This window comes from Melanostigma gelatinosum, assembly GCF_949748355.1.
Source record: "Melanostigma gelatinosum genome assembly, chromosome: 8".
Lineage (NCBI taxonomy): Eukaryota > Metazoa > Chordata > Actinopteri > Perciformes > Zoarcidae > Melanostigma > Melanostigma gelatinosum.
In genome coordinates this window covers 8470600-8494111 of record NC_136641.1, presented here as the reverse complement: position 1 = coordinate 8494111, position 23512 = coordinate 8470600, and the positions used below count along the sequence as shown (strand labels likewise).

Below are 23512 nucleotides of genomic sequence, written 5' to 3'. Positions count from 1 at the left end.
TCAGTCAATTTCTTTTCGGAATAAACAATGAATAGTTAATTCTATAGAATGTCACAAGATGGCAAAAAATACAAACATCACATAATAGTTTCCCAAATCCCAAGAAGACGTCTTTAAATTGCTCGTGTTCATTTATATTGATTTGAAAATGAGAGAAAAGCAACAAATCCTCCCGTTTATGAAACTTGAACCAGTAAATGTTTGACACTTTTGCTTGATAAATTCCTGAACAGTGAATTTTCTATTGATCGAGTAATTCACTCGTGGTTTCAACATAGTGCATATTATATTCACACATGTACTGTAGGATCCACGAATATTCACAGAACTATTTATTTATTTCGGTCATCTATGGTCATAATGCTGAATCGGGTCTCCATCGCTGTATCATAGGTAAGATAAGCACATTTTATACAGTGTGAACCCACATAGTAATTTGTTGTTCCAATCAATACAATAAGGAACAAAGAACAAATAAATAACCCAACTTTCTCTTTATTCCTTATTTTCTTTTCTTTTTTGCTCAACAGACATGCATCGGGCTGTACCTCAAATTGAAACGTTTACAGCTTGTAGCCTACACGTGCGTTTGTGCGAAGAAATTGCAAAAATCTCTGACAGAATTGCAAAACTTTCTCATGCGCCACTATCCCCTCTCCAGCTCCTCTACCCCCGCCCCCTGAACACGCCCCCACACACGCGCATGCACGAATACATACACACACATGCACACGCACATTCCAGCAGGCGGAGTCTGTGACGTCCTCCTGGTTTGTGAATGAGCTGCACAGAGTAGCGTTCTTCTCTCAGAGTCCCAGCCAAGCTCAGGAGCGGAGCGGAAGGGAAAAGTTTACCAAATGGATTTCTTCACTGGAGTCAGACCTTTACTATTTTCATATGTACTAATTCACGGCATACTAATAACTTTACAGACTAAAGAAGGTGAGTGTCTTTATAAAAAAAAAAAAAAAGAAGTCTCAATCATTGACGAGGCTAAATCTTTTGAGAGTTTATTGAAGTGAAGCGCGTGCTCCATGCGGGGAACCTCCTTTTAAGAAACTTTAAAACCAGGAAACCCACTTTCTTAATCCGGTGACAGTCTTGTAGTCTCTCAAAGTCGTATACAAAGAAAAATCTTGAAGTTCATAAAAATGTATTTCGTTGAAGTTTAATATTGAATCACTCAGCTGAAAGTGTATGCCTGCATGTGCGCTGCTCTAAACTCTGTCAGCAGGTGAATTCTGGCAACTTGTTTCTGAAAATATTTACTTCCTTTTGTATCAGCCGTTTATCAGTGTGTGTGTGCGTGTGCAGTGTTTATTTTACACCCATTAGTTTGACATTCAGAAACTCTCAAAGTATATGACAGTTTATTTCTAGTTGCTGTGTCGTAGAAAGCCAGAATTTTGAACCTTTATTTCGAAAAAGTTGTTTGTTTTGTGAAATTTGACTTTTAATTACATCTGGTCAGATTTTGAGTTAATATGCAGGTGATTTAAAACCATTTCATTTGTAAATGTTCCAACTTCTGTGTAAGAAAGAAAGTAGGATTGATTACCATTCATTCTAAGTCAAAATGCGCATGAGCTCAAAGGTTTATTTCCATGTACTGACTGTGTTCTCATGTCTCCACAGAGGTGCTTTTGGATATGAAGGCAACGGGAGGTGAACTGGGCTGGTTGACATGGCCCTTAGATCAGGGAGACAAGCTCGGGGTGAGTACCGGTTAGACTTCTCCTGCAGCTCCCACGTTTCCACTTGGAATTTGCCTTAGGACAAAACAACTGCTTGGAGAAAATGCACAGGAAAGGGCCCGGCCAAACTGAGATCCTCAAGGGCAGAACTATTTGACCATTTGACGTGTGTGGTTAGCCTTGTGTCTGTGTGTACATGTCAGGTAGTTCTACAATGTGGAAGCTAAGTCTAATTGTTGCTTGAGTATGGATATTGGAGTTGTAGGATCCTATCAGGAGCTGCCTGCAGAGCGTGTCTGGGCTACACCAAAACCGAGGCAGACAGAATCGCTGCTAGCGCTGAACTAGGAATACTTGTGGTTTCAGGGCTTCAGCTCCAGAATTGTATGGTAGAGAGCAATTAACTTTAACAGTTTGCAGCATGTGGTACCTCTTCTTAGAGGGGGAGGGGTTTTAGATGGGGCCAATCAGTCAGAGCTACCTTTTCCTCAAACCAGGGTAAAATGTCTACGTTTTGGAGATGCGTCTAGATAATAGCTACATTGTTGCACCCAAATGCTGCGGTTTGTCTCTTTGCCAGAACACAGGAGGAATGTGTGCCTTCTTCCATGAAGTAATTAACCAAGCAAGCTCATGCAAATTCACTGTAAATAGCCTCATTTCATGTGCCGATGACTCAACGGCATGTGCAGGCGTGCTGTTCACAGTGGCTCAACCAACTGGAGGTTTGACTGCTTAAATAATCCCTTTGACATTTAAGTTTCACTTTTTGCACTAATGTGCATCAAGTGCTGTACTTTCTTGAGGTTGGTTGGAAACATTTTGTCTTGTGCATGTCATGTAACTACATTCACTTATGACAATTATTATTTCAAGTTTTAAAGGCCCCTCATAGAATAATGTCCACCAGCTGTTTAATAGAGGTGTTTGTGTAAACGCGGCACCACACACTCTGCTAACAAAGCACATTCCTTTCATTAATAGCACGGTGGCTACATGCAGAGAGCAAACCACAGGCTCTGCCCCCGTGAGGGCCAGTTGTTCCTAGAGCCAAGCTTACGTTAAAACATGTCGCTTTTTTCCCCAAAAATATTTGTGGCAGCATTTGGTATTAAAGCTGCAACGCTGTTTGGGGAAGATGCCAATAGTAGCGACAGAATGTGAAAGACCGAATTGGAAATAATTTGGTATCTTTGCAATGCCAGAAATGCTTTCTCACACACAGTCCTTGAGGTTTTTCTGCATTGTTATGCTGTAAAGGCCCATAATGGCTCCCAGGGGTCAGTGTTGGTACCTCTAACCTTGTTGGTTTGTGTGGTTTTGTTTCAGTGGGAGCTCATCCAGAGGACCCTAAACGGCTCTCAGCTCTATACCTACTCGGTCTGCAATGTCGGGGAACGTGAGCAGGACAACTGGCTGCGCACCACCTTCATCCAGCGGCAGCCGTCGGCTTCGCGGGTTTTTGTCGAGCTCCAGTTCATCGTACGCGATTGCAACTCCTTCGATGGCACCTCGCTGACCTGCAAGGAAACCTTCAACCTCTTCACGTCCGAGTCTGATGCGGACGTGGGCACCACCTTCCGCAAGGGCCAGTTTAAGAAAGTGGCCACCATAGCGCCCGACGAGATCACCGGCAAAAACGCAATGCACATCAACACTGAGACGCGAGTGGTGGAGAACCTGTCTCGGAAAGGCTTCTATTTGGCCTTTCAAGACATCGGCGCCTGCGTCGCTCTTGTCTCCACCAGGGTCTACTACAAAACCTGCCCAGACACAGTGAAGAGCCTTGCGTCGTTCCCGGAGACCGTGGCCGGTGGTGAAAACCAGGCGCTGAGGGAAGTGACCGGGGTGTGCGTGGACAACGCCGTCAGCGAGAAGATGCCCCGCATCTACTGCACCGTGGATGGGGAGTGGGTGGTGCCAGTTGGACAGTGCCAGTGCAAACCGGGCTATCAAGAAGTCAAAGATGCGTGTCAAGGTAAGGGCGTGCGGTTGAATCTTTGGTATTTGTAAAAGTCTTTCTGCCCCCAGGCACCCCCGATGACACACCATCTCAGTTCCCATGAGAGTTTTAAAACGAACATTAGTCATTTATCTTCATTTTAATTGCCGTTTGTTGCAAAACGTGTGGTATGCTGCGGATATTCATCATACGTGTTATTATCATTGTTCAGTGGAATTCTCCCCATGGCTAACAAGGCTACTGTGCAATGGAAGGAATGCTTAGAGCTACTTGTGCATGTCCCAGCATCGTCCCTGACCTTGAGCCGATACCTATGAAATTAGCGAATGTGAGCTTTTGAGTTTCAGCTATGAGTCTTATTTAAGATCCTAAGGAAGTGTTTGTACAAGCCTCGATCATGTGCTTGTGCTATGAAGTGATACACCCCTTGTGTCATCAAGGCTAACATTGGGCAGTGAGAAAAGCTTTCAGTTCTAAGGGAGCTCACGTTCAGGTTACACCTACAGTTTAACTCTTTACCATTTAGTTCTGAAAAAAAATTCTCATAAACTCGCAAGACATTGCGTAAAAATCTTCTCCGAAGTGTTGTGGTCTTTGAAACCACACATTTTAAAAGAGTTGTTGAAGTCGTGCTCAAACACTTCACCTTTCTCAACGCTTCACATACTGTAGGTCATAATAACTTGCAGCCTGTTGCATCAGGTGATTTCCTGCCCCCTCATTATCGTGTGTTCTCTTATCTCGACATGGGTGTGCTACGTAGTCCAACCATGACACGGCCCCTTGACTTTGTTGCCATGGCGTCGCTGTGTTTCAAGTCCTGCAAATAAGGATTTTATTGTTGTGGCAACGGCCGTCGGACTGACAGTAAGTGATCAAAGAAGCCGGAAGGCTACTGTACTGTGATGGATTAGCATCTTCAAGGCTGGGGGGTGGGGGGCTCGGAGGCAGGAGGAGGCCTCTGAGCCTCACTGACTTTGTTCATCTCAAGCATCACAGAAAACAGGGGCCCTCCTCGCCACATCCGTCTGCCCCTCGTGAATCCACTGAGCCCCAGCTTTGGGGTGTATTGTGTGACTCCAGCAGTGTATGTCAACATACAACACAGGCCGGCATGCAAGGGCATGTTGGAATTTGTTCCATGTCAGAACACCTAAAGACTCCCATCAGCCCCAAGTCATCCTCCCCCTCTTTTTTTTTTTTTGTGGAAGTTTCTTTTATACACACACACATGACCTCACCCACACACACACACAGGTAATATGCCTAATCACACTCTGGAACATACACTTTGGACTGCAGTTGTAAATCCACATGCAGCCTGTCTATAATAAATTCCCTCCCATTGGCTACAGAGCGATAAAAGTGATGAAGTTTTCTGTCAGTACATCATTTTCAGCTGCGGGAAAGTGCCGGGTAAGATGATTGGGGAGGAGGAGAGGCAGGAAGGAGTGAAAGAAAAGTCATTCAAAAGCGACAGAGGATTTGCTTTGCGGAGGGGTGTGATTTTAAAACAGAGAGAGGAGAGGTGAGGTATGGAATGCAAAGGTATGAGAACAATGAAGTGCTGTGTTTTCCCCGTGAGGCCGGAGGAGCCCACCTCCGCCTCCTCTCCCCCTTGGTTGGTACATTCCTGATCAGTTTGCTGAGAAGGAGCCTCCGAACATTACTCCAGACCTGTGGAATTCCCAGGGGGGGAAGAGCAACTCCGGGTCAAGCCCTCACATAAAAATTACTAAACAAAGAAAACCCCCCAAAACTACCGAGATGAAGTCAAATGAGAAGCCGGAGACACACGAGGGCAGTTGTAGATGAGGGTGGAAATGAATCACAGGGTTGCAGAGCTAGGGCCAAGATGAATGGTGCGTAGGGCTTTAAGTGGAATCTCATACAGACACACAGTTAATCATTCTCCCAACTTCTTTCCTGTGCTGCCTGCTGTTCGGGGGGGAAAACGCAAAACTTCAATTGTGGTGTTTTTTTTTTTTTTTTCTTCCTTGGTTTGAAGGTTTCCATGTTCAGTGATGTGTTCACTCAGTTTTATGACTCCTCGGCCCCGCGGGATCTGTTAAAGTAGCAATCTGTGACTTGATCTGGTTTTTGTCCGCGTCTCCTCATCAGCACTTACCGCGATGGTGTTTTTGGCTTAAAGATCCCTAGTACGTCAAACCCCCCCCCCCCCCCCCCCCTAAACTCCAGTTGAGGTCTCTGCAGGTGGTGTTCGGCGCTCTTCTCTTGGTGTCCATCATTGCTCGTGTAATCTACGGCTTCAGTCTTGCGGACAAACAAACTGTAAAGATAAAAAGGCATCACTTCCTGTGCTGCAGAAACCTACCAAGAAATGTAAGGGCTTTAATGAACTGGTTGTAGATCATATCGGTCAACAGTAGAGAGGCATTTGTTTTTTATGGAAGCATTAGAGACTTCTATAAACAAATCTTTATTTTGGCTCTCAAAAACGTCAATTATGAAATTAATCAGAAATAGAGTAAGCCCAGTGAAAGCTGCTCTCAAGATTTGTGTTTATTGCCAAAATCCACACAAGACTGACGATGGCCTGATGAAGACGGTCTTTGTTTTCTCAAAAATGTGTTATTCTTTTTCCCTGCCCTTTATATTCTAACATCCAACAATAATACAAATATTTCTCTGGTGAAACAAGTACTTAAATCTTCAACAAGTAATGAGTATTTGTAAATGTTCCTTTAGGAAAAGTCCTGCATTGAAATTTACAAAGTGAAAAGCTTCGTTGTTTTCTATGACTGAAACTTGTTTGCAAAAATAAATAAATTCTGTAAATAACAATAAAACATGGTGGAAATGGCTTTTCAAGTGGCGTAATCTATTTAATTTGGCTCCTGTTTTACACCACAATGTCGTGCATTCAAAACAAACATACTTTTTTTTCATTCTGGAAAACAATCGTAACTCTTTATGCAGCTAAGCGGTTGGCTTTTAAATCGACAGCAGCGCTGTGACTCACTGTTGACACTGACACAGTTTTCCTCCGCTGCCTGTTGCCCCCTTCCTTACCCATAATCCTCCCTGGCACAATAGAGCTGCATACCGTGTGTCAACCCCACAAAGGACCACGGGCTGCCTTGGCTGGTCCTCAGGAGTGTGTTGAACCGCCCAGGTCCACACCTCATCAGCTGCTCGAAAGCCTCAACAAATAGGACTTAATCCCATGTCATGGTTCTAATGCCAGGAGACACAATGTGATATATTTGGACTGCTGAGGGCAGTTTTGGTGAAGAATGGCGCCTCGGTGGAACAACTAACTGTCCACTGAGTTCCAGTAAAGTTATTATTCCAGAGAGCCAGAGAGGTTCCAGTAAGCCATTTTCACGCTGCCCCTCCTTTCCTCTCGGTCCGTGTCTCCAAACTCATCCCCAGCTGAGGTAACAAAACAGTTGGTGACTAAGTTGTAGCTGTGACTTGCGCGCTGTGGTGAGTGATTTGTATGGGTAGTAATTGACTTGGGTGTGTTTGTGCTTCTTAAGTGAAGTAACTACAGGTTCTGCATGCTTTTTTGCCTTTGTGCAATCCTTTTTTGCCATCCTCTATACCTCTCTCCCCACTTCCTGGCGGCCCCTGGAGAGCCTTTCTATTTTTGCATCAATTTTCCGCCTCTCATCTTCTATTTATTTGATAGATTCTTATCTCAACACTCGATTCCGTCACAATTTTGCAGTTCTTAATGCACGTTTCTCAGACGTACACTGCTGCACAAGCTGTCCCAAGTATAACAAACGGACAAAAGTTTTCCTTTTGTGTGTTGTGTTCTTGTTGTCCGTGAAAGCACAGAGCCACTGTTGTTTTTGGCTGGCGTGCAGGTCATGAATATGACACCAATAGAGTTGAAACATCCCGTTTCACACGGCCCTGATGGGACGATTTAGACTGTGAGGTTCTCGTCTTTCTCACTGGTAAATACATTTCTCCGAGACTGACTCGTAAAGATAAATAGAGGCTAAGTTTGAACAATACTGCCAATCGCAGCGTTTTAGTGCAACGGAGAGAAAACAACAACCGGCCCTGTTCTCATCGTGGTTAGGGCATAAACATTTAGTGGAGGTGAAATGTAAACTTCAGCTGTCCGCTTCTGTTTTTGTTGGTGAACTTTATGACGGGGTTTGAGATTTGGACGCAGATTGTTCCCTTGGAAATACATGCTGGAGAGCCAGTGTTTCAATGCCAATAGTCTTTAAATCTGCTCGTACCTGGAACCAACTGGTTCATCGTAATCACCCCCAAACCTTTTAAGACCAAAAAGTCTTGTGCAATTTCAGCTTATCTGACGAACGGGAACATAGCGCCATACCTCAGGATCTCAGGGATTTGATTTAGCTGGTTTACAACGGATTACACATCAATCATCTCCTGCTGCAGAATAAAGTCTACATTGAAATGTTCTCGTCTTTTACCCCTGTAGCCAGTCGCTGAAATAAAGTCGTAAGTCACCGACTTATCGGACACGGCTGCTCCTTTAGGCTGGATATAACCTCCTTTTCTTCCCCTGCTCTCGAAAGCAGCCGTGATTACTTTGAATTGGGGATTCCTCAGATCTTGTGCCAAGGTAATGTCTGCCTAGCGGGCTGAACTTGAGGGAGTTGGTTGGATAATGGGGGGGGGGGGGACCCTGAAGGCACTGAAGTGGTGTCATGCACCGTCTTGTTGGGCCGCGTTTGGAGTGAACAGAATACTGGCAATTACTGTGAACGAGTTGACAGGAAATCTAGCAAAGAGGAGATCTGGTGGGCCGATGGTTCTTTAATGTGGATTAGAGCTGATAGCACTGTTGTGGGATCAGTCTGTGGGTTGAGCCTTTGAGGTGTCACTGTGTAAAACACACTCAATATCAACTATACAATCAGATATGTTACTTCTGCACTGCTAGCCTGAACACTGACTGAATCGTTAAGCGTGAAAACAGTATATGAGCCATTTTTGGTCTCTGGACAAAAGTAGTTTAAAGCTGCAGTACTTGACTTATTTAATTTTCTAACTTTGACTACACATCTCGGATATTACCACCTGGAAAAGTTGACATGGCGAACTCGTTATCAAACGGTAATGTTAGCTCATTTACGCATGTAGCAGGTGCACGGCAACATACGCAGTAACTTGGAGTTTTGTTTCTGGTCACCAGATAAAACACAAGTCCAATATTCTCTCTTCTTCCTGGTTTGGCCTCTAACTTCTGGGTCTCCTGCTTGCTATATGTTCACATTTGTTCAACTAGCTGCTAACAGTGTTGATGAGAACAGAGTTTTCACACTGGAATACCAAAACAATGCATGAAAGGAGGCCTTTTACATTTCACACAGTTATATCTATTGCAACACATAAATATTGATCGGTGCAGCTTTAACCTGGGGTTGGTTACTTCAAATATCAATAACGACCAATTAAATGTGTTTAAATTCAGTCTCCTAATTTAGCTTGTGAATGTCTGTCATTAGTGAAATAACTGAACCTCAGCAATTGTTGGCTTTTTTTGTGTGTGTGTGTATGTGTGTGTGTGTGTTGGTTGTGGTGGGGAAGTTGGGACATATTTCCTCTTGGTGACATTCCTGAGCCTGGGGGCTGTTGGTGTGTGTATGCGTGTGTTGTGATGGGGTTGTCCAGACCAATGTGAAGCACATTGTATTGTACGGCTGGTGTGTGAGGTCAGCACTTTCCTTCCCCCATGTCAGTCAGTCATTCCCCCCCCCCCCCCCCCCCCCCCCCCAGCGCCACCCACCAGCTACCGCCCCACCCATCACCGCTAACAGGACGAGCCCGCAGCGGAAACCGGAGGTCACCTAATCCCTCGGTGACTCTCCGACCCGTTGGCTCAGGGCTTTCCATTGTCGCTCCGCTCCGAGCGGCCTCGCTCAGCCACTTTCCATTTTGTTGTACTGCCTGATAAGTCATTTTGTTTATTGGTGCATTTGGTCCCATTTTGGCCTCTATCCCCTAACCAGGAAGCAGACGGTTGTCTGCATCCAGTGCGTGACCTGTTGGCTCTGCGTGCTCCAGTAAAATGGTGTTGTGTTTGCCACCTGGAGAAACGTGGCCAAATGACCATGACTGCGGTGCAACTGAGGCCTCTGTGACTCACGTCAGCCAGGATTGGTGTTTTTAAAAGTGTCTACTCTATTTTAAACCATGTTTAGTATCTTTTGTGCCTTCTTGACTCCACTTTTCACTCCCTGTATTTCCTCCTCCTGTTGCCGGGCTGGACAGAGGGAGTGAGAGGAGAAAGGGGATCAGGGAATTTATTGTGTTTGTTAACAACCCCAGATGAAAGCCTGAGTGCAATTGTAAAACAGATGTAATGCCCTTACAGCTGCTCCATTGGTCAGCTAATCCTTTTGACTAATGTCCCCCCCACCCCCCTCCCACGTGCACACACTTCCATCAGCTCCTACACCTTTACTGCCCCCTGCTCCCTCCCTTCCTCTACCTCAGTGACCCCTGGCTCATGTTACCCGCTCACCTCCCCCATCAGAGACCTCATTGTTTCACCAGAACCCGACTCCCCCAAAAGGCTAATGACATGTTGTCACCCCGCATACAAACAAAATGACATGACATATTGCAAGTTACGGGTCTGACCAACTCGGAAACAAAAATGGGGGATGGGGAGGAGAAGTTTAGTAGATGAGGGCACAGACAAAGTGAAAACACCCCTATCCTCCAGATGCCCTGATAAAGATCTAGATATTGTATTTGTTTCTTAAGGATTTATTTTTCCATGATGTTTTTTTTGTTCACTGGCTGTACTTTAACCTCCCTCCTCATGAGGCAAGCCTCCAGCTGCTGCTGCAACTCTTTCTCCCTCCTCCTCCACCTCACGAACATGTTTGTTTTACTTGGCCACTGACTCCCTGTAAGCCATGCGCTACCCTGAGGCAGACATGACCTTTCTGCCTTTTTAAAAAGCCCAGCATCGGACTCGATTGTGCCCCCCCCCCCCCCCCCCACCACCACTTACTCTTCCAGTCCTGAGGGCCATTTCTGTTGTCAAGCCCCCATGTTACCCATTCATCCATCTATCCGACCATGCATTCATCACTGTCGCCAATCTCATCCATCTTAACTTCTGCCGACAAACCGGGAGGGGGGCCCTTAGGGGGCTCCCACTCCAGAGCCACTCAGGCTCCCAGAATGTAACAGGCCCCTGCACTCACTCCCAATAAACAAACACAGATCCACTCAAGGCGCACGGGGGCCTCTCAAATGACAAACCGATCCTTGCTCTTTAGCAAATGGGGAGGGAAAAAAAGTCCGGTTTGAGTTTGTCAGATGTTTCAAGTCAGAAGAGGCTGAGAAACTTTTGCTTATGATCGGGAAAAGTACGTCCCAGGAGCGTACGTCCCCCTCCCCCCCCCCCCCCCCCCCCCCCGTAGTTCAGTGCTTAGAGCCCACGTTCATGTCGGGTCAACACATTTTAGCTTCCTTTTCGGTCATTATTCTGTCTCAGGACTCTGGTAGTCTCCGCTCTGAGTCTTCATTTGGTCACGCTTCCCTGTGTTTCCATGCTTTGATTGATTGGCTGCGTTAGGAAGGAAGGCTGCATCAGCCTCACACTTCCTGCTTCCTGTTGTGTCCAGCAACAATTCAAAGCCCTTCCTCCTCCACTGTGGAACCGAGGAGTTTCCTCTCGCCGGACTTTTGCTCTTTTGTCAAGGAATCCTCTCGTTGGATACCTCCAGCAGAGCATCATCTACTTACTGTCTTTGTTTCTCATTATATCGAAGGAACAGAAACTCATTCACCTTCATAACGGAGAACTGGGCGGAAACTGAAGCTGCTCTGCTACAGGCCTACTGTTGGGTGGTGTGCACTGGAATGCATCTTGATTATAGAGGCGGCTCACAGTGTAAGGCCATCATCTCCGCAGACCTGACCACGATGCATTGCAGCCTGCACTGTAGCGCCAAAAAGAGGCTAGTCCTCCTCTATTCAGTTGCCATGTGGCATTTCGGCTATTCTCATCGGCTATTCTCATCGGCAATGCTTGTGTGTGTATGTTCTTTTTCTTTCAGCACTTGAATGGCATGGCATTCTCCTTGCCTGCTAGTCAGTGGTGAATAGCAATGTTAATGGGTTAGCTGGGAGCCTTTTTAGTGAGGACTGGGAGGGGAGGAAGGAATTTGGGGATTACGAGGAGGAGAGGTAGGCTATGAATCGGGGTTTGAGGCAGCAGCTGTTCCCCCTTCTCAATGGAAGAGTTCGCCCTGGCCTGTCTTTTCTTTCTTCCCTCTTTTCTTCAGTCCTCGGCAGGATACAGTGTTCCTCTCGGTCTTTCTCGAACCTTCTGTTCCTTCCTAGCACCTCACTCCGGCCTCGCCCAACCTCCGCCTCATTCGCGTTAATGAGTGGCTGTTTAGTGAAACAGCTGGCCAAGACGGAGAGGAGATGCAGTCTTGAAGGGGGAGGATTGAGTCTCATGCAAGCCTACCATACAAACTTACAAATGATTCTCATGGCGAGTATGGTTCCTGAGACCATTGTTGTCATGCTCCGATGCTAATGCAGACCTCTTCACAGCAGCTCCAAGCGCTGTGATGGAATAAGCTGAATGGCGCCGAAGAGAAACTCATGGTCAATCGAGTAAATCCCCTTGATATCATGTAAATGGAGCCGTGTGCTTTCCGTTTTGCGTGTGGTCACTTGCGGCTTCCAAATTAACTTCATTCAAGTGAGCCGCAGTGAAAGGCGGTCATAGGCCGAGACGGTATCTCCGAGTGAATCTGATATCGTCTTTGTCCTTGGTTCTGCTTTTCAATTCAATCCTACTGGAATCTGACATCGAAACTGTGTTTTTGCCTCGGTCTCAACTTTCTGGCATGAACTTCAATCTCCCACATGCGCTTAATTTCATGTCCTCTTTCTAACTTGTCTGATCTCCATCTTGCCATACTCTTCCTCATTCCCAACCCTTTGTGTCTTTTCTCTCTTGCATCTTTCGCCTTCTGTTCTATCTTTGCTCTCATTTGCATTGTCAACATCTCATGACATCTGTCATGGGCTATTTAAACACTGCAGGCAAAAGAGTTAGGGGGGTGTGGGTGTGGGTGGGCGGGCGTGGTGTGGCTTAACTGCCTGTGCAGAGGGACATGAACAGGTGACAGGCAGTGGACATAATCCCTCTTCTGATGTCAGATTTAGCCATGTGTGCCACGGGTGTGCTTTGCATACATGTATGTGTGTTTTGTGCATACATGTGGGTGGATGTGTGCAGTGCATACACAAATGTGTGTGTCTATGAATGTGTGATGGTGCGAGCACATGAGCAGCAGCCGGTGGAATGCTCTTGCAGAGTTAAAGAGGGGGCCGTCTCATTTTCACTCTCCTTTATGCTCTCTAAAATTTCACACCGTATTAAGTTCGTATTTTCACCACCGCTATGCACAGCTGGAACCTCTACCTGGATTTCTTTATTCTGAGTTGGACATGTGAAATTTGGTATCATCCTACCGAGGCGATACCGTATCAAATGCGGGTCTGCATGTCTATGAAAGAAGAAAAAAAAAAAAAGAAAAAACATAAATTACCATTGAGTGCAAACAAATGGATGCTCTGCTTTTGGCTGCTTCACTTCCATTTCTTACGTTTATGATTTTGCTTGTCTTTATTTCACAACACTGAAGACTGACTTACTGCTGTGGAATGTGGGATGACTGGTTGTGTTTGTTGTGTAAGAAAGCGGTAACAGAGGGGGGGTTGGTGGTTAAAAAAGTAAAGAGTAGGAGTGCCGACTAGGCAGGGAGTCTGTGTTCTTTTTGTTTTCAGGGTTGGGTTCATGTGAGCAGCAACTTCGCTGGAATAGACAGTGGTTTAATGAGTAGAGTGCAGAGCCTCGCCTCTGTTTTCCCTCCCATATATCTGTGACTTGTCCAACTCTCACCTTTAGCCTCGACATAAGAACGTGTCCACTCAGCCTTGTCGCGGTGCTCGTGAGGTGAAGAGTTCATACAGCGTTACTGATCTTCCAAAGGGGCTTGAATGATCTGGACCAACTGGTTCTGCTCTGTGTGGTATGAGACGTTGCCTGAAGTCAACATTGTCCTCGTCCACCTGCTCATGCTGCAAATGTGTTTGTTGTTTGCAGAATGTCAGCCAGGCTTCTTCAAAGCCGCAGCATCCGGTAACAAGTGTGAGCTCTGTCCTGCCAACACCCAGGGGCTGGATTCTGGGGCTTTGTTTTGCCCCTGCACGGATGGCTTTTACAGGGCCCCAACTGACCCCGCTAGTGGACCCTGCTCAGGTAACGAGTCCCCTTGATCCCTAATGAGAACCATGCAATGAGAGCATTTGGAAATATTAGCTGCCAATGAGCTTCCAAGTGATGTGATTTAATTTCCACCTGTGACTTTAGTTTTAACCCAACAGACTGTGCAGGGATTAAACATTATTCATGGGTTTCAATAAAGAATCGGAACTCTGAATTTTAGGACATCCTATAAAATTCAAAACAGCACTTGTTTTTTTGGACCTTCTGATTTTACTGTCATGTCAGAGAGGAATCCCGACACTTTTGCTTCCTGTTTTTTCGTCTTCCCTGCTTCTAGTAAACATCCCCTATCCTTTCCCAATCCTTGTTCAGGCCTCCCCTCTGCCCCACGAGACCTGGTGGCCACCACCACCCAGCTCTCCATGGGAAAACTCCTCCTCTCCTGGAGCCCGCCCGAGGACACCGGGGGTCGAACCGACATCACCTACAACGTCGAATGCCAGCGTTGCGAGGGCAGTGTCTGCCAGCTCTGCGGAGAGAAAATCCGCTACGAGCCGGCCAGCACAGGCCTGACCCAAGCCAAGGTTTCAGTGAGCGAGTTGGACGCACATCTCAACTATACCTTCACCGTGGAGGCACATAGCGGCGTGTCGCCGTTCGGCAGTCAGGCGATGCCACGATCTAATAGGCCGCGGTCCACCAGCGCTCTGACTACATCGCTGCATTACACAGGTGAGTGCTGCTGATGAGAGGGGGTGGTGTGATGATGTTAGTGCTACAATAATGACCGACGCTATCGCTGAGGCAGTGACAACTCTGCAAGTCGAATCACGCTCCCATGGTGAGAGGAAATCAAGTAAACTAGTTGATCTAGGTTTGAGATTCCAACTGCCGAACTGCAGATCAATCGGTCTTTAACCGACGAGTTCCTCCCCCACGTTAATTTCCTTCCTCGCATCTATTCATCAACATCCTTTACCTTTTTAAAAAAGTCACACTGGTGTGATGTGGTCCTTGCTTGTGAGCGCTCTTATGAGGAGGGATATTTTTGGTACTTTGGGTGGTTTTTCGCATCCCAAAGTTTCTGAAGTGTCTCTCTGTCCTCAGACCCCCCCAGGATTACCACGATGCGACTGGTTGAGAGGACCTCTGCCAGCTTGTCCCTTTCCTGGGATGTATCCCCCCGAACACGGGTCCAACCACGGCCCATCCGCTATGAACTTACCTACCGCAAGAAGGTGCTTCACTCTTGTTTATTCTCCTGAAATTTGTTTAAATTAATAGTATTATTATACCGTCACCACTGTAGAAGTTTAAAGGTGCTTCTAAGATAAATTAAATGCCGTTCATCATTTTAAGGCTCTTGATCTGATTATCAGCACGAGTCCAGCGTAAATGTTATGTTACAGGATAGAGGACTTGCCATCATAAATGTCAGAATTCATCCCTCTAACATGAATGCTAAAATTTAATCTGTTCTCTATTTTCAACATTAGCTGAATTTGTCCCCCATCTCCCCTGGACAGGATGATAACCTGGACGTGACTACCTACATCGTGCGCATACTGGAGAAGAATTTTGTGCACATCAGCGATCTGGCCCCTGGCACGGCTTACCTGTTCAGGGTGCAGGCCCTCAGCAGCGACGGCAGTCCTGGAGGCTCCAGCATTGAGGAACAATTTGAGACCTCCCACGAAGGTACAGAGGGGAACAATCAAGAACAAAAGTTTCACAGGTTTCATTCAAGAATGGGATGTCTCTAATGTCTGTCTTTTTTTTCCTCTTTTTTTTTTTTGGTCTATTCCAGGACACCTCACTCAAAATAACACGGCAGTCATCTTCGGCGCAGCAGTCGTGGGAGCGGCCATGTTGTTCATAGTGATCCTGTTCCTGTTCCTACGCAGACGGTCAGCAACCGCCCCTCTGCTGCTCTCCTCGTCTTTCTGTCCTGTTAATCAGTCCTCCTTCACTGGCTTCCTCTCTCATTCTTCTGCTTTTCCTTTGTGGGGCCTCCATGTGGCCTTTGCATTCACTCTCTCCTCACCGCTCTCTTTCTTTCCTCCTTTAGCCAACTTTCTCTTTATCTGGATCTGTGTCCCAGCACTCACTGGGGAAGAATTTGCGTTGAATGTGCCTTGTCATTGCTCAATGGTTGTACTCTAGTCTAGTGAGTGTTGGGAGGGCCTTTGAAAGGGAATTGGTCCGGGGTGGTACATTGTTGGTGATGAGAGGCGCTTGGTTCCTTCTTTACCGGACCGCAGGCCCTTTGTAAAGGTGACCTGGGCCTGTACTGTAGCAGACTGTAGCCCGTCTGTCCACCTCCCTCCCGCCTGCTTGTCTGTCTTTCAGTCTTGAAATCGGCTCGGCAAACACAGTCTGCCGTCAGCCTTTATCAAAGGGCCGCCTCTGTGTGAATGGACGCATTGCGCCAGTGTCTGGATCCTTTTGAAAGCCTTAGAACTTCTTGAAAAATGGTTACAAAGGTTGCTATGTGCCATTGATATTAAATCAGGCAGATGATGTAAAGACACATTTGTTCTTTGAAAGTGGGATATTAATTTGCAGATGTTTTTTTTTTTTTTTTAATCTTTTTATTCAGGAAAAGAAACTCTCACTCCAGACAAGGCCCAGAGGACACTTATTTCTCCAGTTCAGGTCGACAAAACAAATCTCTCATCTCTTTGTCACCCTATTCAATGGGTTTAATTAATTTATTAACATACAACAATGTTTTGTTTTCTTCTCACAGAGCAATTGAAGCCTCTGAAGACCTACGTCGATCCACACACGTACGAGGACCCTAACATAGCCGTCCTGAAGTTTGCCACTGAAATCCACCCCAGCCACATAACCAAACAGAAAGTCATTGGAGCGGGTGAGTGACAACCCCGTTGAGACAATCTGCATGGGGCTTAACTCCGAGATGTTAAAAGATTTGTCCAATCCCCAAATTCGCTGTTGATATTGTGCATTTTCCACAGCTCACTGGTTACTGTAGTGAGATTATCAGCTATCTGGCTGAGCTCTCGCACAACAAGTTGAGACATTTTATTGTGAGACAACTCTTGGCTGTGAGATCAATCTGTTTTGGCTGCAGTTGACATGTACAATTATGGTACACAAAGAAAGTGTTGCAGGAACAGTATTTTGGAAGGATATCAGAGCACCTTCCCGGGCCCTGCCCACATCTTAAATTCTTAAAACGTTTATTCAAGTGTGACCACCTTTACCCTTTGAACCAACAGTCTTTTTTTTCCACTTACACCCCCACCCAAGTTCCCACGGCCGTGACACTCCCCCCCCCCCCCCCCCCCCCCCTTTATTATCCTCATGTGACAGCTGATTCCCATGCTTCCACACCACAGGCCATCCACCAATTATACAACATAGCATCTCTCAACACCCAGCCAACAACACACCTCTGTGAGAGAGCCTCAGGCGAAACGGCCGCAGAGACTTCCTTATTCTCACTCTGTTGCACAGCGAACCCCTACAGCTAGAAACCTGAGCAGAAATATCAAACGCCCCGCCACCTGATATCCCTTTCCTAAATCAATCGTTCCATTGATGTTTGTTTCCTGAAGGGGAGTTCGGTGAGGTGTACCGTGGCAATCTGAAGATGCCGGGGAGGAAAGAGGTGGCGGTGGCTATCAAGACGCTGAAGCCGGGTTACACAGAGAAGCAGAGGCAGGACTTTCTGAGTGAGGCCTCCATCATGGGCCAGTTCTCCCACCAAAACATAATTCGCTTGGAGGGGGTGGTGACCAAATGTAAGGATTTCTGTGAGTTTTGTTGCTTTTTTGGCCCAGTTATTTTATTTATTTGTTAAGGATAGTGCACATTTAATAAAACATTCCTGTAAATGCGACAGCATTATCCATGTTCAGGGACATAATTTGTTCTTTTTTTTTCTCTGTGTGTGTGTGTGTGTGCGCACGCAGTCAAACATCCCATGATCGTGACTGAATACATGGAGAACGGAGCACTGGACAGGTATCTTAAGGTAAGTCCATCACTTTACTTTTGTGACGGTACACAATATTTGCTGTCTGGAAAATGTTTCTGGTCACAAAACTAAATTAATCCGTGTTCACTTTCTGCCATCAGGACCACGATGGCGAGTTTCCCTCCTTCCAGCTGGTGGGCATGATGCACGGCATCGCCGCGGGCATGAAGTACCTCTCTGACATGAGCTACGTCCACCGCGACCTAGCCGCCCGCAACATCCTCGTGAACAACAACCTGGAGTGTAAAGTGTCAGACTTCGGCCTATCCAGGGTGCTGGAGGACGATCCCGAGGGGACGTACACCACAAGCGTAAGTAGACATGGAACTTCCTGTTGGCGTCAAGCAAAAACAATTCCACCTCAGTCATGTCATTACAAGGTACAGCGTTGGCTTTTAGAAGAGTCGTCTTTTTTGTGTCTGTCTGTCTCTAACGTGTTCTTTCCTGAACAGGGAGGTAAGATCCCAATTCGCTGGACGGCTCCAGAGGCAATAGCATACAGAAAGTTCACCTCAGCCAGCGATGTGTGGAGTTTTGGCATCGTCATGTGGGAGGTCATGGCCTTCGGCGAGAGGCCCTACTGGGACATGAGTAACCATGAGGTAAGTGTTTACAGATTGCACTTTTCTCTGAGGTTTTGCTGTTGGGGCCAACGTTTTATGTTAAAAGAAAAGAAGCCTACCAGGGAGAGGAGATTTCATCACATTTAAAATCTTTTTGCAGGTGATGAAGGCTATCAACGAGGCGTTTAGGCTGCCAGCTCCGATGGACTGTCCCTCAGCTGTTTATCAGCTGATGCTGCAGTGCTGGCTCCAGGATCGCTCCAAGAGGCCGCGCTTTGGGGACATCGTCAACCTGCTGGACAAGCTGCTGCGGAGCCCAGACTCCCTGAAGACCATCGCTGATTTTGACCCACGGTAAGATTTAGTTACATACAAGACCAAGGGCTTGAAACGCACATTCGTCCAGTGCCGACCCTTCAGCAGCTGCCAACCAGTTCTTGGAAACCACCTTACAACCAAAGGTTTTTCCCAATGCTTCTTTTTTTTAAAGATAATGTTGAGTCTCACTTCTGTTAGCTCCTTTTGTACTCTTTCAGTCTCCCTTCTGGTTGGTTCTGGTTTCGCCATTTGTGGCATAAAACTCTGATAATAAGCACCGAAAGTCATGTGGTTTCCTCCAAGAAGTGGAACCTTTCTCAACTTTAGAAAGAGCTATTAGCCTAAAAAGAAACAGTATTTTTTTTTTAAACATGACCAGTATTTGATCATTAGGCCTCTGCATAAGAGGGACATGGTCTGAGTTCATGTAAAAAGGCTATTAACAACTCTGACAGGAAAAATAAAAATATAGTTTTTTATTTTTAAGAAAGTTGATAGTAGAGATAAAGACAGGAAACGGGGGGATAGAGAGAGGGGAACGACGTGCAGGCTGGAACCAAACCAGGGACCTTGTCGTAATCTGGTGTCATCTCTTTCACAACCCGGTCTCGTCTCCCTCCTGAATTGAACATTGACTTGGACTTCTCCCGACTTGACCTGGACCTGCTTAAAAACAGCAGCTCCCCGTTTACTTCAAGTTCAAAATGGGCTGAGTATTTAGGATTGCTTGGGGAAGAGAGGCAATAGCTTTAAGATGTTCTACTTAAACCATTACAAGGACAGACTGACACCGTGCCGCCAGGCTAATGACAGAAACGTGTGTGCACTCCTGCCAGGGAATAACAAAAGCACCATTGTATGTGATTGTGTGTGTGTGTGTGTGTGTGTGTGTATGAATGCATATTTTCCCTTTTGTGAGGGAGCAGTATGAAAGGACAAAAGGCTGTCAAGCTCATGTTTTAATTGGCTCTCGCCCTCACTGCTCCAACTGGTTTTCATCACCAACTGGTTTCTTGCACAGTCGTCCACCATCGGCCTTCGTTGTGGGAAAGCCTGTTGATCACTATCATTTAGATCTACTTTCCTTTGCTTGCAGTGTATCCATCCGCCTGCCCAGCACCAGCGGCTCGGACGGTTCCCCCTTCAGGTCGGTGTCCGAGTGGCTGGAGTCCATCAAGATGAGTCAGTACAGTGAGAACTTCAACTGCGCTGGGGTCGTCACCATGGACCAGGTCCTGCAGATGAAGAATGAGTGAGTGGGACATGATTTCAGATTTGGTGACTCCACATAATGAGTTTCGATCTATTTACTTTATTTGGTTCCGTGTGTTTTTGGCAAAGAAGAGGAACATTTTGTTGTCTAATTACGGCATAAATTCTAACCAGCAAAGATGTTTTTCCTCCCACGATGAAGTCTGTTGTGCCCCCCCCCCCTTATAGTTTATGTATTTGTTTTTCTAAAAGAAGTTGCTTTTATATAGCCTGCATAATAGTTTGCGCACAATATAATCTCCAGCCTCAGTTACAACTTGAGAAATATTTTAGATGGAAAAAGTAATGGAGGGAAGGAGAAGGAGTGGGCTCATTTGTGGTGGGGCGGTGGCTCGTGGTCTCTGCAGTCCTTATTATTCTTTCGTCTCTCCATTCTCTCTCTCGTCCCTCCCTTCACTGTAGGCAGCTCTGTGCAGCACTTTTGCTAGAGCCCCGAAAACCACCGGTTTTGCCTGTTTAGGGCAAAGGCCTTTTGTGGCTTCTTCAACATTAAAGGAGGGGAGGAAGAGGAGAGTAGCCTATGGAGCAGCAGCAGCTCGAGGGGATTAAGGAACTGAAATAGATGGATGAGATTTAAAGGCCCCGACATTTATACTTGTAGAAAGATTGAAGAGGTGCACTTGGAATATACCCTCTGAACTTATCACAGGGTAGTGTAAAGCTATTGGATCTTTTCAGATGTGTAGGAGCGCTATGGGGGTAATTTAATGAAATGGACTCACCCATAGTGAAGCACATAATATATGGTTGTTTTGAAGCAATAATGAGGGCCAGAGCTTTTCCTAACCGCATGACCAGCCAACAAGACCCCCTTCCCTCTGCCGTAGTGTAAGTGTGTCAGCAGGTCTTGCTCCTAATTTGGGGAGATGGGCAGACTGTAAATCAGACGACAAACCCCTTTGAAGTGTTTGTCATACAGAATGGTGTGATTTCATGGCCCCATGTTTCCATCTCGGGGCATCTGGTAGCACTCTTGGAAAACCAGCGGTTATTTACGACCCACCCTCTGCTTGCCAGACGAGTGATTCATGGTCAACGGGGAGAATCCTCGTTAAGTAATTAAGGCTGTAATTAGGGCTTTGACTTTGGGCTGCTGCGTTCCGGAGCTCTTGCAGGTTTGCATCATGTGCTCATGAAGAGCGAAGCCCCCAGTCATTACCCTTTTTAATGTCGGCGATAAATTGAAACCTCGGCAGATTGCTAACTTGGAACACACCCCCCACCTTTCCGTGCTGGTTCAGCGATCGAGCTCTGCACAGGATTGGCGTGGAGGCTGGCACTCTAGCACGTTGGATGAGTTGGTGATTACTACAAGGCTCAAGAGGCAGGGAGGTTGTGCGTGAAAAGTGTTGGAACAAGTCCAACGTTTAAATCCATGTGCTGCTCCTCTTATATTCTGTCACGTCTCCTTTCTTTCACAGGGATATTAAAAACATCGGCGTGAGGCTGCCTGGCCATTTGAAAAGAATCGCCTACAGCATCTTGGGTTTAAAGGACCAGACCAGCACCCTGAGCGTCTTCGCAGTGTGATCGTGACAACAAAGGGAATTGAATGCGGGCTCTGAAGCAGGCAGCCCTTTGAACTCTGAGCTGAGCTGGAGCGAAACTGCAGGCACGGCGTTGAATCGGCAGGACCAAGAGACATGTGCCATCCATTGGGGGCCGACTGAATCAGACTGACTTGCTGTACATTTTTGATTTCTTCATCTTATCCACATGGGAATTGAGCAAATATACAACAATAGATGTATCAAGTAGACTCTGTATATTTAGATCTCTATTTTTACTGTCTTCATCTTCTGTACAGTTACAATTCATTCCTCCAGTTTGTTTTATTTTTTTCTCATTTCGCATTCCTGCTTCAAGAAAATCAACAATCAAGTCAGTTCTGGGAACGGCTTCAACTTTACAAAATTGCACCCTGTTGCATCCAGTATCAAACAAACAAACGCAGTAAGTGTGACAGTGTGGAGCCCAGCCCTCACTTACGTGGAGGTTGGCACTGATGTCGCGACGTCTCCCTTTTTAAATGGCACTTTGGTCCACTTCCAGACCAATGAGGATGGAGGGTCGATCGCTTGAGCTGGCCCAAAGTTAAAGAGACGGTCTATAAACAAACACAGACGGACCTGGCGTTGCTACTGGCCTTCTGCTGGATCTGTGCAGAAATTAAGCTATACTCATGAAAGTGATGTTGTATGAAAAATAAAAGAGGATATATATCAGGTACTCTGTGTACAGATAACAAAAAATGTTGGGGTGACAATTTATAATGTAGCACTTGGATCTAGAATCTCATTGTCTTGGTTTGTCTCAGAATTGCATGGAAAAGGATGATTACACACAAAATCCCGAACAAAATGAAATTGTATAGAAGTGGTAAATTGTGTGAATTGAATAAGTTTCAGTTAGAAAGCTATCCATCTGTTCATAGCGTGCTGGTAATGAAGAGGGAGAGGGTGAAGTTTGCCAAAAAATGCAAATTCCTGTTAAGAGGATTTAATGAGTCTTGTTGTGGAGATGATTTCATACTTAATAATAGTTTGGTTTGCAATTTCAATGTCATTTATTTTTTTAGAAGCTATATTGATTCATATTTCGGTGTGACATGTTGACAGGACGATACTATGTTCTTTAAAAATGTCGTGCCTGGCTCGTTCCACACATTCAAAGACATTTTAAAGTGCCTGTTTGTGGGACATTAGTGGGAGTTTGCTTCTGTTTTTAATGAAGCAGCGTGCCGCTGTAGTGGGACATGTATAGTGGACAGTTTCCCCAGTGCTCTTAATTGATGACTGCAAATCATTGTGTTACTGATGTACACCTTCCTTTACTTGAATTTTTACTGTATTTTCAAATGCATCTATGATGCTCTTGTAGTGGATAGATCCATCTTTGGAAAAGGGATTTTGTTATTACTCTGGTTGACAGGTTGCAATTACCTTTTGTACATTTTGTATGATCTCACTTATTACCAAACTGATTATTTTTCTAAGTTCTCATCACTTTCCCAAGTGATGTCTCCTCCCTTTGCTGCCTTTCCAAACTTTTTGAGAGTTCCTTCATCGGAAAGCAAACTCCTTTCCTTTTTGCCTGTTTTATACTGTATTTAATAGCCTATTTATTTTTTACTTTTATTTATTCATGCTGAAAAACACTGAGCTGGGATTATAATTGAAGGTTGTGCTCTCATTCTCAATCATAAAAATTCACTGCATTTGTGGAGCGATGGAGTCTTGTGTTTAATTCGGCAAAGCCTGCTGTATGATTGGTGCAAGACGGAGCAGAGGAACGCTTTATTTATTTTAGACGGTGCCCGGATGGTTAGACTTCCACCTGGCTACCCTCATAATGCTGCAGTATGGTTTAATTCCAGTGTTTGAACCTGGAATAAACATGCATGTGCTTCATTACCTGCAGGGGGGAAGTGTCTAAGTAAGTTTAATCAAGTATACTTTAGTACAAATA

The 23512-nt window shown here is 45.8% G+C and overlaps 1 protein-coding gene across 4 annotated transcripts; it reads left to right on the top strand.

The window, feature by feature from the left end:
- Positions 1-823: 823 nt before the first annotated feature.
- On the top strand, positions 824-23270 carry epha2b (eph receptor A2 b). Of its 4 annotated transcripts, none has more exons than XM_079273498.1 (17): positions 824-942; positions 1636-1715; positions 3024-3672; positions 13763-13918; positions 14258-14617; positions 14993-15123; positions 15412-15583; positions 15693-15792; positions 16485-16540; positions 16635-16760; positions 17470-17655; positions 17827-17888; positions 17993-18202; positions 18344-18493; positions 18615-18808; positions 19869-20024; positions 21466-23270. In XM_079273498.1, the coding sequence occupies exons 1-17, from the start codon at positions 858-860 to the stop codon at positions 21572-21574; spliced, it is 2982 nt and encodes a 993-aa protein (XP_079129624.1). In that variant the 5' UTR covers positions 824-857; the 3' UTR covers positions 21575-23270. The 4 variants fall into 4 exon arrangements, with proteins under 4 accessions (XP_079129624.1, XP_079129623.1, XP_079129622.1 ...); XM_079273497.1 differs by having other exon boundaries at positions 17470-17667; XM_079273496.1 differs by having other exon boundaries at positions 15382-15583.
- Positions 23271-23512: the final 242 nt, after the last annotated feature.